The sequence below is a fragment of the Corvus hawaiiensis genome, chromosome 3 (genome assembly GCF_020740725.1).
Source record: "Corvus hawaiiensis isolate bCorHaw1 chromosome 3, bCorHaw1.pri.cur, whole genome shotgun sequence".
Classification (NCBI taxonomy): Eukaryota; Metazoa; Chordata; class Aves; order Passeriformes; family Corvidae; genus Corvus; species Corvus hawaiiensis.
Window position 1 is genome coordinate 33,007,266 of NC_063215.1, and position 12,559 is coordinate 33,019,824.

At 36.2% G+C, this 12,559-nt stretch overlaps 1 protein-coding gene across 3 annotated transcripts in view; it reads left to right on the forward strand.

The window, feature by feature from the left end:
- SENP6 (SUMO specific peptidase 6) overlaps positions 1–12,559 on the forward strand; it is a 70,922-nt gene that overhangs the window by 28,556 nt on the left and 29,807 nt on the right. For 2 of the 3 annotated variants that reach the window (XM_048296516.1, XM_048296517.1), the window contains exons 5-7: positions 1,106–1,207; positions 6,619–6,639; positions 10,870–10,940. In XM_048296516.1, the coding sequence (XP_048152473.1) occupies positions 1,106–1,207; positions 6,619–6,639; positions 10,870–10,940 (194 nt within the window). The remainder of the gene's footprint in view (positions 1–1,105; positions 1,208–6,618; positions 6,640–10,869; positions 10,941–12,559) is intronic. The other variant, XM_048296518.1, reaches the window with a different exon arrangement.

Here is a 12,559-nt window from a genome sequence, read left to right on the forward strand (position 1 = left end):
CCAAAAGGGTTTGTAATGCTAAACTGAAAATTAAAAAGCAAACTAACTGTTTACTCATTTTCTTCTTTTGGGGAATGTAAAGGAGAGTTAGGAGCTGGTTGTCAGCTTTTTTTGAATTTTGGTACTTTAGGTTTCTTTTCATTGCTCATAACAGGAAAAATGGCAAGATAATATTTCTGAGAAATATTATTAATAGAAATGCTGTTTCACATAATTTTCTCTAGTGCAACTAAAATTTCCAAACAATTTAAAAAGCACTGTATTTCCATAATTTGAAACACTTCCTATAATCAACCTGCTGTTTTTTAAAAGTTGTGTGTTGTTTGAACATTCCGAGCATGGTATTGTGTGTCCTGTCACAGCAGCGTGCAGGATAATTTTTAGAGTTTAATGATCTTTGAAGAAGCACTACTGTATTATTGATCTACTGTATCTTAACGTCAACTTTTACTAGAGAGGGTAATGGTAAGAAATCTTTCCATAATTACTGGTTTTACATAATAATGAGATAAAAGTCAAAAAAGCAAGAAATGAAGAAACCAAAGAAATGCTAAAATACATTGGTGAATAAGAGTCCTGTTGACGTATGAGTACCTGAGAATCCTTCCTTTCTTCTTTTGAAAATATGTTGATTTTTTTCAGTTACGAGTCATCTTGCGTCCGTAAATTTGCTGTGCTTATTTTTTTTTTTGTGAGGGATATTCCTGAATTCAGTCTGTTCACGTTTTTCCCCTTAAGTCATATTCAAGAAGTTCATATTACGCCTTAATAAAATGAGAGATGGAAGTATAAAATTAATTATAAATGGTTACAAGTCATTAAAAAACGCAGTGTCTTTTTGCAGTACAGGGTTCAGTAAAAAAATCTTTACCTTTTCTTACAGGAAAAAAACCCTTTTGTATATTCTTGTATGTCTGTTTTATTATAAGGCTGCATGTTTTTATGCCTGTAAAAGGATCCTAACAATGTGTATTATTGGTTCAGAAATGCTTTAATTTTTGGTGTTGTGTGGTTGGCCTTGTAAAATTAGGACACCACATTTTTTACCTAGGACTGTACAGACACACCAGAGTCTTTTCTTAAATGTTTTTCTGTATGTTTGCAGTGAAAATGCTCAGAATATATCTGGTCCTGTAACTGTGGTACATGGCAGACGTTTTCACCACGCACATGCACAAACAACCGTAGTAAAAACAGCAGCCCAAAGGTAAGACTAATTACATTTGTTTCTCCAGATGTTTCAATTGTTAAAAGTCCTCTCTGTTTTTGTATGTAACAGTTTTCCTTATGCTATGAAGCGTTTTAAGAAAATGTAAGTAATCACATGGGTGCATTCTTGATTATGAGCTTTGACCTTAATTACTAAAGTTTCATAAAACTTAAAATTTAGGAATTACTATCATATAATACTAGAATTTAGTCATTTTGAAGAACACTGGCATGTAGTAGGAGAGCACCTGCTAGCATAAATATTTTTAGACGATACTTTGAAATAGACAAACATAGTATGCAGTAGAAATTTGCATAACTGACAACATGATCAGCAAGTACTAAGTCACAGCAACTCCAGCTTGTGTAAGATCCATCTAAACATTAAATTATAGATCTGATTATTGTATATGGTCTGTAAATGTAGCATAAAACATATAAATTGGAACATCTAACAGAAGCAAGGTTTTGCATCTATGTGAATAATTTTTAGAAAGGATGACTGGAAACCGGTGAATCTTACTGAAATATGCTGAATTGAACTTCATTGGTTTGAAAACTTAAAGCCCCTCAGACTTCTGTAAATTGCAGGGTAGTTTCTAGGTGTTTTTTACATCCAGTATGATTTACAAACATATGAGATACCAGCTGTTTTAAGGAATTTTCTTTCAAAGTTTATCCATTCAGAATTCTTTTTGTTTATGAACTCCATGGATTTCCACTATCCCACATGAGTGCTTTATCCTGTCTGCATTTTGTATTTTCCTTCTTGTGCTACCTTTTTTCTTCTCTGTTTTTTAGCATAGATTTTTTTTAGGGTGGGGGAATCATATGTAGGCATTGTCCTTTGTTTTTTTCATTCTACTTCCCTCAGCTAGATTTGCTAACTTCAGAAAAACAAAGCCCATATATTAATGTGAATGAATTATGTAATCCAAACATGTATTAGAGTAATCTGACATTGAATAAACAGACTGAAAAAGGAATTTTTTAGTCACAAAATAATAGACTCATAGAACAGTTTGGGTTGGAAGGGACTTAAAAGGTCATCTAGTCCAACCCCCCTGCTATAAGCAGGGACATCTTCAACTAGATGGGGTTGCTCAGAGCCCCATCCCACCTGACCTTGAATGTTTGCAGGGACAGGGCTGCTAACACCTCTAGGGTCAGCCTGTTTCAGTGTTTCCCCACCTTGTTGTAAAACTCTTCTTTCTTCTATCTAGTCTGAATCTGCCCTCTTTTAGTTTTACTACCCCTTGTCCTGTTGCAGAAGGCCCTGCTAAACTGTTTGTCCCCCTCTATCTTTTAGGCCCCCTTCAAGTACTGAAAGGCCACAGTAAGGTCTCCCTGGAATCTTCACTTCTCCAGGCTGAACAACCCCAACTCTTTCAGCCTTTCCTCATAGTTGCTGTCTTATCCTGTCCTTGAGGACTTAGGTTGTTGCCTCTTTTCATTTCAAACAGTACTATAATCTTTAAATGGTATATAGGATGGACATTTCCTTTCCTGTAGTAGTAGCAGATGCAGTAGTAGGTAGCTCTCTTTTCAATTCTTTACATTTCTTTACATTTCTTACCATTAGTACAAGGCTGATGACTAAAAAGGATTGGCAGTTTTTACTGTGAGTTAAGCTGAAGGGTGGGGGTTTATGTTATCACTGTGGTTTAGGCTGAATCAGCTGTGCTTTTTCTTGCATGAAATCCTTTTTAGAATATTTTTGTTCAGTGTCTCATTGAGAAAAATGTGGAGCTTCTCTAAACATTCATGCCTTTACCTTTCTGATGGGTTTTGTTTGTGTGTGTGTGTTTGTGCTTGCTTTTGTTTATTTGTGGGGGTTTTTTGGGTAGGAGTTGTTTGTTTGTGGGGGTTTTTGTAATTCTGAGGGATAAAATTCTGATCTGCAGTGCTAATGAAAATAATTTGAAGTAAACAAAATCATGCAAGATTGCTCTGAATGTTGACTTTGGTAATACTTGTGTACTTGATTGAGCTTTGTTGCGAGATGGTTCTTTAAGCAGCCAGTCAAAATGGATTTATTTTACTAAGTTGAGTGCCATAGGTTCCTTCAACCTGCTCCAAAGATTCTTTATCTTCAGTGGGTGTTAGATTTGCCTGCTTGCCTTTTGTGCTTGTGGGACTTGCTTCTTTATAAGCCTACAATGTAATGAGAAGAAAAAAAGGTAGTGACTTGGCATGTGTGACGTGCAGGAAGGAAACTAATGCACAACATAGGCAAGCTGAATATTGTGTGAAGTAATTGGGTAGTAGTCATCTTGAGTGTTCTGACTGTGTTTTCTTTTAGGATTGTTATTGTAGTTCATTTACATTAGCAACAGACAATTAACTCTTATGCTAGGAATATTTTTGGAGTTTTAGAGGCAGGAAACAGCCATAAAAACCCTAAGCAGTGCTTTGTTACTGGAGGATATCAGAACCAGCATGATCTAATTGACTGAGGGTGAGCTTTACATAGAAACTTCGCAAATGATGTTTAATTCCAGTAGCTTCTGACTCAACTGACTGCTTTCTAAAAGCTTCTAAATCTGTTTCTGAGTTAGAGGATTGAAAACTAATAAAATGTGGCTTCCTGACAGGCTTTTTTTAATAAATAAAAGAAGAGGGATTTCAGGACTACTTGATGTTAAAAAGGTAGGTTTCTGAGTGAGAAGGCAATAGTCAGAAAAAAGCCAACTAAAATAGGACTGTTTAAAACTGACCATAATATGAAATTCCAGACCATATGAAGTGGGTAATATATTTTGGTCATGTGTTTTTCCTTGTGTGGGAATTTTTTGATATCCTTTTTTGGCTAGTCTTTAATGACATTAGGCAATAGTTGAGTTTAAAAGTAAATGCTGATGGTGATTCCTCAAAAAGGACTATTTGCAGAAAATGTGAGGGGCAAACCAAGAATGAAATTCTTGGTGTATATATATACAGACAAAAGAGTGGGTAGCATGGAAATTGAGCTCTGAAGTGTTAGGTTTTGTTTTCCTATGCTAATTTCCAAGTGACACAAAGTTGTGTTCTGTTAATTTTTTGCATCTGTAGATTGTTCTATGGTGTGATAATCAGTAACAACATGGGGAAAATAATTTTGTCTAACCTAATATATTGTACTTAAATCTATACTAGATTCTTGAAAGAATAACCAAAAATAAAAACATTATTAAAGCAGCTGAGCAGTTTTAGTCTCTGGCACTGACATTACAGATTCTGTTTACTTATGCAGGGTTCTTTGGGTGGGGATGGTATCACGTGGAGCAAACTGACTATGAACTCAATTACAATCTCTGTCAAGTTGAGTTTGTGTATGATTTGTGTATGTACTGCATTTCTTATCCCCTTCTGCAACTTTTTTGCACATGCATGTTAATTTAAAGTCTGGCTGAGTATAGTTGCATATATATGTGTGTGTATATATATATGTATGCATATATATAGTTGCTCTCATATGTAATGTGCAAGTTTCTAGCACAACAAAATTCGGTATTTCAAAATATTATGATAAACATTCATGGTTTTTTTCAGTGGCATCTGGGGATTAAATTAAAATTTGTTCATGTCTGATACAACAGATTTTCAGATGTAGCTTGGCCTAGTGTTGTAGTTGGTTCAGACTATTTTGCTTCATTTAATGGATGCATAGTTCTGTCTTGCTTTTGGCTGACTGTTCTTCAGCACTTGACACTGAAATAGCATGTATGTACTGCATGTTTAACAAATCTTGTGCATGAGCTGCATGAAACAGTAGGGACAGTGATCAATCTAGAATTCTCATCTCTTAATCTTCCTGAGGTATAAAAGTGAGAATTCCTTTAAATGCATTATATTCTTGAGGGATTTTAAAACAAACAAGTAAGGCATCTAATGTAATGACAGTGTATAATATCAGGCATTCTGGAAATTTTCTCCCTGCCTTTAAGTGTCCTTAGCATTGGGTATGTGTTCCCTAACAGGGTGGTGACACTTCGAAGCACCTGTGAACAGTTAATCCAAGTTACATATTAACTATGCCAAGAATGCAAAGCTACTGCATATGGCTCCATACAGACATGGTTTGGATATGACTGGATTGATAAACTGGGATGTGACCTGCACAAAAGCAGTGTGTGTTTGTAAAGGCTAGCTCCAGCCAGGAGCAATTTCTCCCCACCTTCACACAGCACTGGCTCATTACCTCGTGCCCCAGTTTTAAGTTGCCACAGTCACATTCAGTTTTGAAGTCCATTTACTCTCTTCCCAGAGCACTATGGAGATGGAATGTACTTTCATACTGCACTCTGTAGGATTATCAGGACTACATTCTTACCTGCTTTGCTTCCACTCCTGCTGTTTTCTGAGTGACAAGAGAATTAGTTTGCTCTATTCTTGTGAGTGTTCTGTTTGTGAAAAGGAAAGGAGGATGAGTTTTTATTACTGTGTAATATCATTACTCTGTTTAGTTTGGCTGAAGTAAAACAGGAAACAATTTGAATTTGTTCTGTTTTAGAATACAGTTAATGTAATGCATGTAGGTCGGAAGTTTGTTAGGCTTTTGATGTTTGGGAGGAACAGTCAAATAGATTAAAAGCTTACAGCATTCCATATTACAAATTTTGAAAAGACAGAAGACATGTAGATGCTATTTTCAAGTTGTCTGTGTGGTAAGCTTAGTTAGATTTATTTTTATATCAGTCTTGGTATACAAAGGACCAGAATTGTGAGTATCAGCTACATTCATTTCTATGTTAACTCATGTTAAAGGAGATGCTTGTAAAACTAGTGGCCCTAGTTCCTAGGTTCTTTTGGGAGATTTTTTTGACCTAAACCTCAGAAGGAAGTTCCCATTTATCCTTCTCTAGCCTTTCCATGTGGTTTCTTAAACATTTAAGGACTGATGCTGGAATTTGTTTCTCAATTTAAACAGATTTTTTTTTTTTTTTTTTGAATAGTTGGAAACAAATTCTTACATAATTATTTTTTCTTTTCCATGGTGATAAGGGATTGTTTTAATGGTTGGCCTCTGTCTTTGAAGTGTTTTCCAACCTTAATGATTCTGTGATTGGAAATGAGGCTTGATAATCATGTATTAGAATTCTATCTTACTGGCTTTTGCTGTGCAAGAGAATTGAGATGACCAGGTTAAGTTCAGGATTAATCAAATTTTGCACATTGAAAAAGAGTCAAGTCAATGTCGTATTTAGACCACTGACTGTTGCTGTCTGTGAAGTAATGTTTGTGCATTTTTAATTACTTTGACAAAAAATGTGGTGAAAAAATTATAATGCTTGTTTGAAAATTAGACTGGTGAGTGCAAAAGACAATGAAACAGTTAAAATTTATGTTTAATAACTTCTGCATTTAGTGATGTGCAACACATGTGGGGCTTTACATCTTATGTGTTTTTTTCTTTTTTCATATTTTAAGCAATCTGGACCGAAAGGAAAGGTAAGCTTACTGTTGATCAAATGAGCATGGCAATGAACATTAAGAAAATTAACTGATTGAGTGCTATATTAATGCTAGTTAAAGATTATTCAATCCAGTCAATCATATCTGCTCATATGTGATAGGGGTTGATTGTTTTTAGTTCCATTTTTATGGTTCACTTACTCTCTTATTGAAAAAGGACTTTTACGTCCATCTCTAAGTAATGCTGTGTTACTGTGAATTTTGGGTAATTTTCCACTGGAAATTATATCCAATGCAAAATTGCATCAACATTCTCTGGATTTTAAGAATTGACTGCTAATTCTTTTTGTAGAGCAGCGAACTTTGCGTAATAGAATGGTTCTGAAGCATCATAGTAAAATGATTCGGAAGCTCTTAGGAGGCTGTTTAACAGCCTTCACTCTATCTTCTCAGCTTGGTTTGAATAGCATTAAAGGTTTTTATTGCATTACTGTATATATTTTGTTCATGAAGTGCATATGTTAAAGCAGTTAACCGAAAATGTATAGCAAAACCTGACACACTGGTTTTTCATTGCTCATTTCAGGGTCATTTCTCACTTGTTTTGCATCTGGTTTACTGCTGGTAATATTTTGTTAGCAGTATGAAATACAGTACATTTATTTTTCTTCATATATAGCTCAAATTTATGTGTTAGTGGAAATGTTCTCTTGATAGTAATGAATTAATTGAGTTTTTGTGAATTTCCTGTCTGTATAGGTGGCTTTTGGCAGTAGGAGCTTGATACCAGGTTGCATTGTTTACGAAGTATATATAATGTATAACTAATAATGATATAAATAGCACAGTCCTTTGTGAATTCAGGATTTTCTAAATTTATTTCAAATTCAGAACCAAAATCAAGCCTTTCTGTTTTACTGTCTTTTGTTACTTCTTAAAAGAGCTATCAAATAGATACCAGCCAGTTAGTGTCACCGTGTGGCATAGAAGAAAAGGTTTGAGTTCCATGCTTTGTGATCTTAATTTTCTCATGGGGACACCTGCTGCTTCTTCATCCAGTACTACTGGATATGTTCCTTTTTCTTTGCCTGCTTTTTGTTGTTGTCCTAGCAGGGGAAGATGATGTGGGCAGGAGCTGCTAAATTTAGCTTTAATCATTACTGTCACGATAAGTGCAGCGGCAGCTCCTGACTTTCTGGGCCAAATGGGGTTACTGACCTGTGTTCTGAAAACCCTATTCCCTGTGCTGCTGCTTCTCTTTTCAGTCTTTGGCTTTTGTACTTTGCTCTTCATCTAACACACGCTGAAGGTAAATCTCACCTCAGCAGCTTTGTGCTTCAATCTTATTGTGCTTTACTCTCTTTTTGTATAATGATGTAGAAACCAACAGTGTACATGGAGTGGTACATCTCCAAATAGTAGGCAGCCTCTCAAAGAGCCAGGCTTTGCATTAAACACAGCTCTTGTGTAAGCCTGCACCTCAACAAAATTAGGAGTTGGTGCAGCCTTTTTAGTGTGGCTTGTGCCAAATCATAGGTAGCACTGTCTCCCAAATTCTCAGATCCAGGTGTTTCTTTATGTTTGTTTTCTGGCATAGCCAGAAGTTACGTGCCTGCCCCTTCCCCTCATTCCCCCCACCACTTTTCTGTTTTTTGTTTTCCTAGAGAAGAAATTTTAAGTGAAAATGTCACTTCTGCTGGAGTGTTTCATAAAGGTCTGTCTGCCAGGCCAGTGTGAAGATACTAAGGTCCAATTCCATCAGCAAGAGAATATAGCAGTAATAATGAATGTTTGCTGAAAATACAAAATCAGTGACACTGTTCTGTCTGGGCAAAACACACTTAGTCAAGAATACTTTAGCATTTAGCTGTTAAGATCTGACAAAAGTTCATGATGCTGCACAGTCCAGACTGCCTCAGTATTTCAGTCCTGTGTGTTGCGGAAAAAGCTTGATCTTTCTTGCTACTGTAATTGATGTTTTGCTGTTTGATGCTTTACTACTTCTTGAGATTGCTTTTTATCAAATACTTGTCTACTTCTCTTGTACTTAAAAGTATTAGAAGTGCTTATAATCTAGGAGATAAACAAGATGCCTAAAATTGTTTCACCTCTGAACATTGTTTTTTTTAACTGTTAGACATGGTATATGGGTAATGTTGCATCTTGATCAGCTCAGCTGTTTGATCCCACAGTTATTCCCATTGAAATGGAAGACTTAGTTTTGGGTAGGGTTTAACAGCAAAAAGGCATTTGTTTTGAAGTGCTGTATGTTTTTAAATTTAAGATTTTTTTTCTTTTGCAAATAGTCAAAGGTAGGCGTAATGCTTGATTTAAAAAACAACCGCGTTTCCTTTCTGTTTCTTCACTCACACGCAATTAAATGGCTCAGCGTACTAAGTATTTTACTGGAGAAGGTGTTACTGGATCTGCAACTGTTCAGGCAAATAACTAACTAAAACAAATACTGTGCTCAGAGGCACAACTTTGTTTTCTAGTTGAAATTATGTTCAAAACAAAATTTACTGTTATGAAATACTAGTGAAAGATAATTACGACACGTGAGACAGCAGCTTCTGCATCCTTACTGCAATGTTTTTCAAATCTAAAATGATGTTACAGGTTTTTTACCCTTTAGAATGTCATTAGCATTGGTTTTGATAGTACAGCTTCTCATTACCTAATGATGAGTTTGAGCTCTGCCTTTTATTTCCACTAATTCTGCCTTAAAGTAATCCCATATGATTTGGATTTTTAAGGAGAATGATCAAAAAAAATACTGTGTTTAATTTATGAATAAATATTCATACTGAGTTTCCAGTTTTGGTTCAGTTTTTGTGTATGCAGGTATTAAAAAAGCTTCTGGGGAGCAGGATTGTTTCAGAAACACATTTGACACAATCAGTAACAAATAAACTACCTAATCTGTCATCTGTGATATGTGTGCCAGCAGTCGTGATTAAGTACCACGACATCTCTACATTCTGTGTAGCCGTGCTTGCTTCTCCATCCTTCTTACTGCCAGAATTTTCTTTAAAGCTGCAGCCCATCAACACAGTCAAATGTGTTTGGTATTTGGTAAGAAATACCCCAAAGGGCATTGCAGATTAATCTTGTTACAAAGATGTTAGTTAATAATATTACCTAGAAATGCAGAAAATCCAAAGGTTTTACAATTTGATGCATTAGGAAATGCTGTGCTGAAAGAAATAAAATCTTATACCTAGAGCTAAAGTCTACTTCAGCCATAGCCGAGTTTTTGTCAGATGGGTCCTCAAAATTTAGCTGTTGGTGGAGATGTTACTGCCTACAGCTGTTTGCTTTGCCCCCTTGCTGTTGATTAATGTCCTTGTAATCAGAGGTAGCAGTGTGGGACATGTGTAACCCATTTGCAGCCCAATGCTTAATTTTCCAATAAAACCAGTTTCTGCTGAATTTGTTGGCAAGGTCTGCTGTGTTTCAGATGTGTGCCATCCTCTGTTACGACAAGAACAGTAATCTATAGCTGCAGGGCTGAGTAAGCATTGAGAAAGAAAAGTGCTGCAAACAGTAACCCACATGCGCTGAGCTTCAGGAATCTTAATTTGGTATTGGCATGATTTGACACACGTGTAAACTGAAAACTTCTTTCAGGAGGCTCAGCGAAGTCTTGCTATAATGCCATATATTGCATTAATTTGCACAAAAATATGTGATATCTATATTATGCAAGTTATACCAACAAAAGACTTATTATCCAGTAATTTATCTATATCACAATATTTTAAAAACAAATATATAGGAACCATGTCTGCTGTCTTGTTCTTTCTGGTTTTTGGTCACAACAGTTTTTGACATCGGATCTCTTTTCTCTGTTTTGCATCTTCTCTTCCTGTTTTTTAAGTTGCGGGACTTGTGGAATCTACTTTAATATTAAAATAATAGTTGTTTCTATTCTTGGCTTTTAAAAGTATCTGTCTTGTTTTTCGTGAATGAGGAGGAGAAGATGCAGGCTTCAGTATTTGGAGACTTGGGTCTGAAAGTGACAGACTCCAGAACTGTTCATTATTATAGAGGAGATTTAGATCAGAAACACTTCAAAACATTTACTGTGGCTGTTCCTATCATTCTGGTAATGCTTTTTTATGTGTACAAATAGCATGTAATAGGAGAAGCTACTTATTCATAGCTTTCAGATACGTTTCAGGTTTGTTTTGTTCGTATATAATTGTGACTAAATTTTAATGATGTCTGTTGAAAGAGCAACCATACGTCTAATTCATTTTCCAGAAAAGAATACCCACCTCAGCTTCAGAAGGTAGAGGCAGACCACATTAGATTACCACGGTCTCAAGGAGTAGGTAAGTTATCTTTTGAGTTCTCATTTCTTCTAAGCAGAATAATTTTTTTAATACCTGATTTGGGCAGGTGTGTTGCCAAATCTTATATAACCTTTAGTGTATATACTTACAGCCTTACATCGTGTTATTCTAGTTTTGTACAAGTTTGTGCATGAAGGGAGGACTTTGCCCTTCATGACATTTCTGCAGCTAGTTCAGTCATGTAATATTTGTAAATTAGGCTTCAGTTACTTTAAAAACCACATATATAGGGAAAATCTAGAACCATAAAATTGGAGATGGAGCTGATCTCTGGAGTTAACTAGTTTGAGCCCAAACCTCCAGCTTGTTTGTGAATTATTGATGAGGAACTTCTGTAACAGTGTTGGTACAACAAAAATGCGATGTAGTAGCCAGCACTTGGTATGAAGTGTATTCATACACTGAGGGAGTTAATAAAAAGAACCCGCATCAGCGCTGTATGCTGATGGAGGTGCAGTAGAAAAAACACAGTTTGGTTTGAGGTGTGGAAATTATGAAATTGGAAAAGAAAATACCCTGTGTTTTGTTAAGCTTTGTTAGTATAGATACAGTCTGTAAACCTGTATTTGGCTGTGTAGTCACCTGTACTGGCAAAGTGGTTCTGCTGTGCTATTTTAGGTTAATGTTAAGTAGATTTTCAGCAGTACTACGCTAAAGTAAAGTTAACTTAGAAAAAAGCCCCACCTATTAGTAATTATTTTTTGAAAATGAGCCAGTCTTTAGTTTTGAGATGTCTTCTCAGAGTGGGATGTTTATCTGTATGTATATTGAAAAAGTGTTCATACCTATTAAAAAAAATACAGTCTTAAAAAAACTTCCAATATGGAGACTGCGATTAAAGGACTGTAAATAGCACTTTAACATGAAACCAATCAAGGCACTCTTGTACAACACATTCCACTTCTTAGAATGCACAGAGTGAGATTTAATTCATGGGTTTCTGTGTTTCTATACTGTTACAGTATTTAAATGAATGTCCCAGTATAAAACAGGATATGACAGTATAATTCACTGTACTACTGTGTCTTGTGTCGAAGGAGTAAATCTGAAGGAGTAAATCTGTTGCTTGATACTTGGCAGTGTTTCCAGGTGGCCAAGGAGGCCAGTTGCATCCTAGCCTGTATCAATAGTAGTGTGGCCAACAGAACCAGGGAAGTGATTGTCCCTCTGTACTCACCGCTGATGAAGGCCACACCTCGAGTGCTGTATCGAGTGTTGGGCCCCTCAACTAGGGAAGGACATGAGTGTGTCCAGAGAAGGGCAGCAGAGCTAGTGAAGGGTCAGGAGCACAGGTCTTAACATGAGCAGCTGAGTGATCTGGGGGACTTTAGCCTGGAGAAAAGGAGGCTAGGGGGAGACCTTATTGCTCTCTAGAACTACCTGAAAACATGTTGTAACTAGGTAGGGGTCAGTCTCTTCTGCCTTCTGTCTTAATTACAAGTACAAGAGGTAAAAGCCTTACGTTGTGCCAGGGGAGGTTTAGATTAGTAGAAAAAAAATCTTTTCACTGAAAGAGTGTTTGGGCATTGGAATAAGTTGCCCATGGTGGTGACAGGGTCACCATCTCTGGAAGTGTTCAAGAAGCTTCTGGATGTGGC